General features: G+C 34.0%; 1 protein-coding gene across 1 annotated transcript in view; it reads right to left on the reverse strand.

Annotated features, from left to right (window-relative positions):
* The window catches only part of LOC144975878 (uncharacterized), a 2693-nt gene extending 2312 nt beyond the window's left edge, over nucleotides 1–381 (reverse strand). The window contains exon 1 of the mRNA XM_078920062.1: nucleotides 374–381. Within this exon, the coding sequence (XP_078776188.1) occupies nucleotides 374–381 (8 nt within the window). The remainder of the gene's footprint in view (nucleotides 1–373) is intronic.
* Between the last annotated feature and the right edge of the window lie 1758 nt (nucleotides 382–2139).

Raw genomic sequence — 2139 nt, forward strand, 5'->3', positions numbered from 1 at the left:
TGGTACTACAATCATAAAATTAGCGATACTATCAATTCATTTTTCGTTACATAGGATAGGTGTCAGAATAATCTTCATACATCACACATCTAAGGAAAAAAAGTAATGAGTTAGTACTTACTTAGATGTTTCTTAATTAGAGTTGATGAAAAAGTAGGTAACTGAAACTGGCGCTCATCATATTGGACAGCAAACAGGAAACAAAATTACCAAGTCAATTATTGTAGATGTCATCTACTAGTAAGTTGTGGATCATATTGTCACGACTATGTCACTAAATAAATAGATGCATAATGTCACAACAAAAACAACAAAATGATGTAAACTTATATTGCCTAAATACATCTAATGAGAAAATATGATTTTAACTGACTTTTCCATAGTACAATCATGGGGGATAAATGGCCCTCAAATAAGAAATAAATAGGACTTTCTAGTATTTTACTATGTGCAAGTCATGGGGGCCAAATGGACCCCAAATCAGGAAATAGGACTTTCTAGTATTTTTCTCTTTGCAAGTCATGGGGGCCAAATGGACCCCAAATCAGGAAATAGGACTTTCTATTTTAGTATGGAAATAGGGTTAAAAAACAAAAACAAACAAAACAGGGACCTGAGGCAGTTGTATGAGACTTTTAGATGCTTTTGGTCTAGCTTCAATGACACACACATTACTCTTGATGAATTTACTTCTAATCTTCGTTGAATTGAACTCGTCTCCTGTCTATTACTTTTTCCCTGTTAGATGCAAGGTTGCTAATATTCCGTATATTTACGGAATTCAGTATGTTATAAACCCTCAGTATATTTTCCAGTCCCCTGCCAAATTTTTAAAAAATGAAACTACATAATGTCTTTTTACTAGAGTAAAGCACTCAGAAAGGGTACGGGTCCGTCAATGTTTTTGCTTAAAAGTTCAGTAAATTTTTTCTCCTGAATTGGCAACCCTGTTGATGCTTCTTGCATTGACCACAATCTTTTGATTGTTCCATTATCTTCCTTTTTACTGATTTTGAAATGACCTAAATTTGTTTTGCATGCGCCTTAAAACCTCTTTTTTTTTTCTTTTTTTTTAAAACAAAGAACAAACAGGCAGAATAATTAATTGCAGTTAGGATCCACTTCTCTCATTTCATTGAATTATTTATTTTGTCTTTGGTACTTATTTTTACTTTTACTTCTTTTTAAAAAATCCCTTAAAACAATAAGATTGAGATCTCAGACAAGCAACATGAATATTTTGCTCTTAGTCTTTGATCTTCTGATCTCAGGTGAACTCCTCTGTACCCGCAATATGTAAAACTGGGCTTAAATTAGATAGTATGAAGTTGACTTCACACAGTTCTTTGTTATTGCTTTTTGCCGTCCGCATTTATGAGTGATTCTCAAACTGTATTAATCTGACTATAAACGTTCAAGGTTACACATACTTTTGTGTGTTGATCTGTTATACTTCTGGGTGGCAATGTTGTGAGCTTCTTAGCCCAGTGCATACTATCTATATATAAATGTTAGAGTTAGTAGTTAAGTGATTATGATTTTATCTTAAATTACATATCTCTTCTCTTTTCTCTTTGTTTTCCTTCTTTTGCGCCTTGCATCAACTCTCATGTGTTGGGTATACCATTTTCCTTTTCATGTAAATGGTGCTGCTCGAAGAAATAAATAATACTGTGAAATTGAATGTCAGTTTCAATTTTCTGGGTGGGGTTCCTACCTCCCATAGCGGGCAGGGAGGTACTTGCTGTGTCTTTTATCCCCTCTTATCTGTTTTCCAATTGCTTTCTGTCTTTGTCTTGGAATGAAATTGTTTGCTTTTGTCCTGACCTTGGTCAGAGTCCTTGGCTGAGAGGGAAACAGTCGAATGTATAGTTATAGTTTTGGGAGATGATATTTTTTTCCTTGTAAATCATCTCTTTGTTGTTATGCATTGTATTATGTTTAGTTTACACCTTATATTATATGATTGCTAAACATTTGGGTGTATTCCTCTTAGTTGGGACCTGTGCTTGTATCTGGATGAGACTTTTAGTGATCTCAAACTAAGTACTTTGATAGTGTGCTTTTGGAATCTACACCTGTTTCTTTTTTGAACCAATTCCCCTTTGTCTTCCCTTTTCTCTGATGCTTTATTGTAAT

The sequence above is a fragment of the Berghia stephanieae genome, chromosome 6, assembly GCF_034508935.2.
Source record: "Berghia stephanieae isolate SIO BIC M18660-M18661 chromosome 6, UCSD_Bste_1.3, whole genome shotgun sequence".
Taxonomy (NCBI): Eukaryota; Metazoa; Mollusca; class Gastropoda; order Nudibranchia; family Aeolidiidae; genus Berghia; species Berghia stephanieae.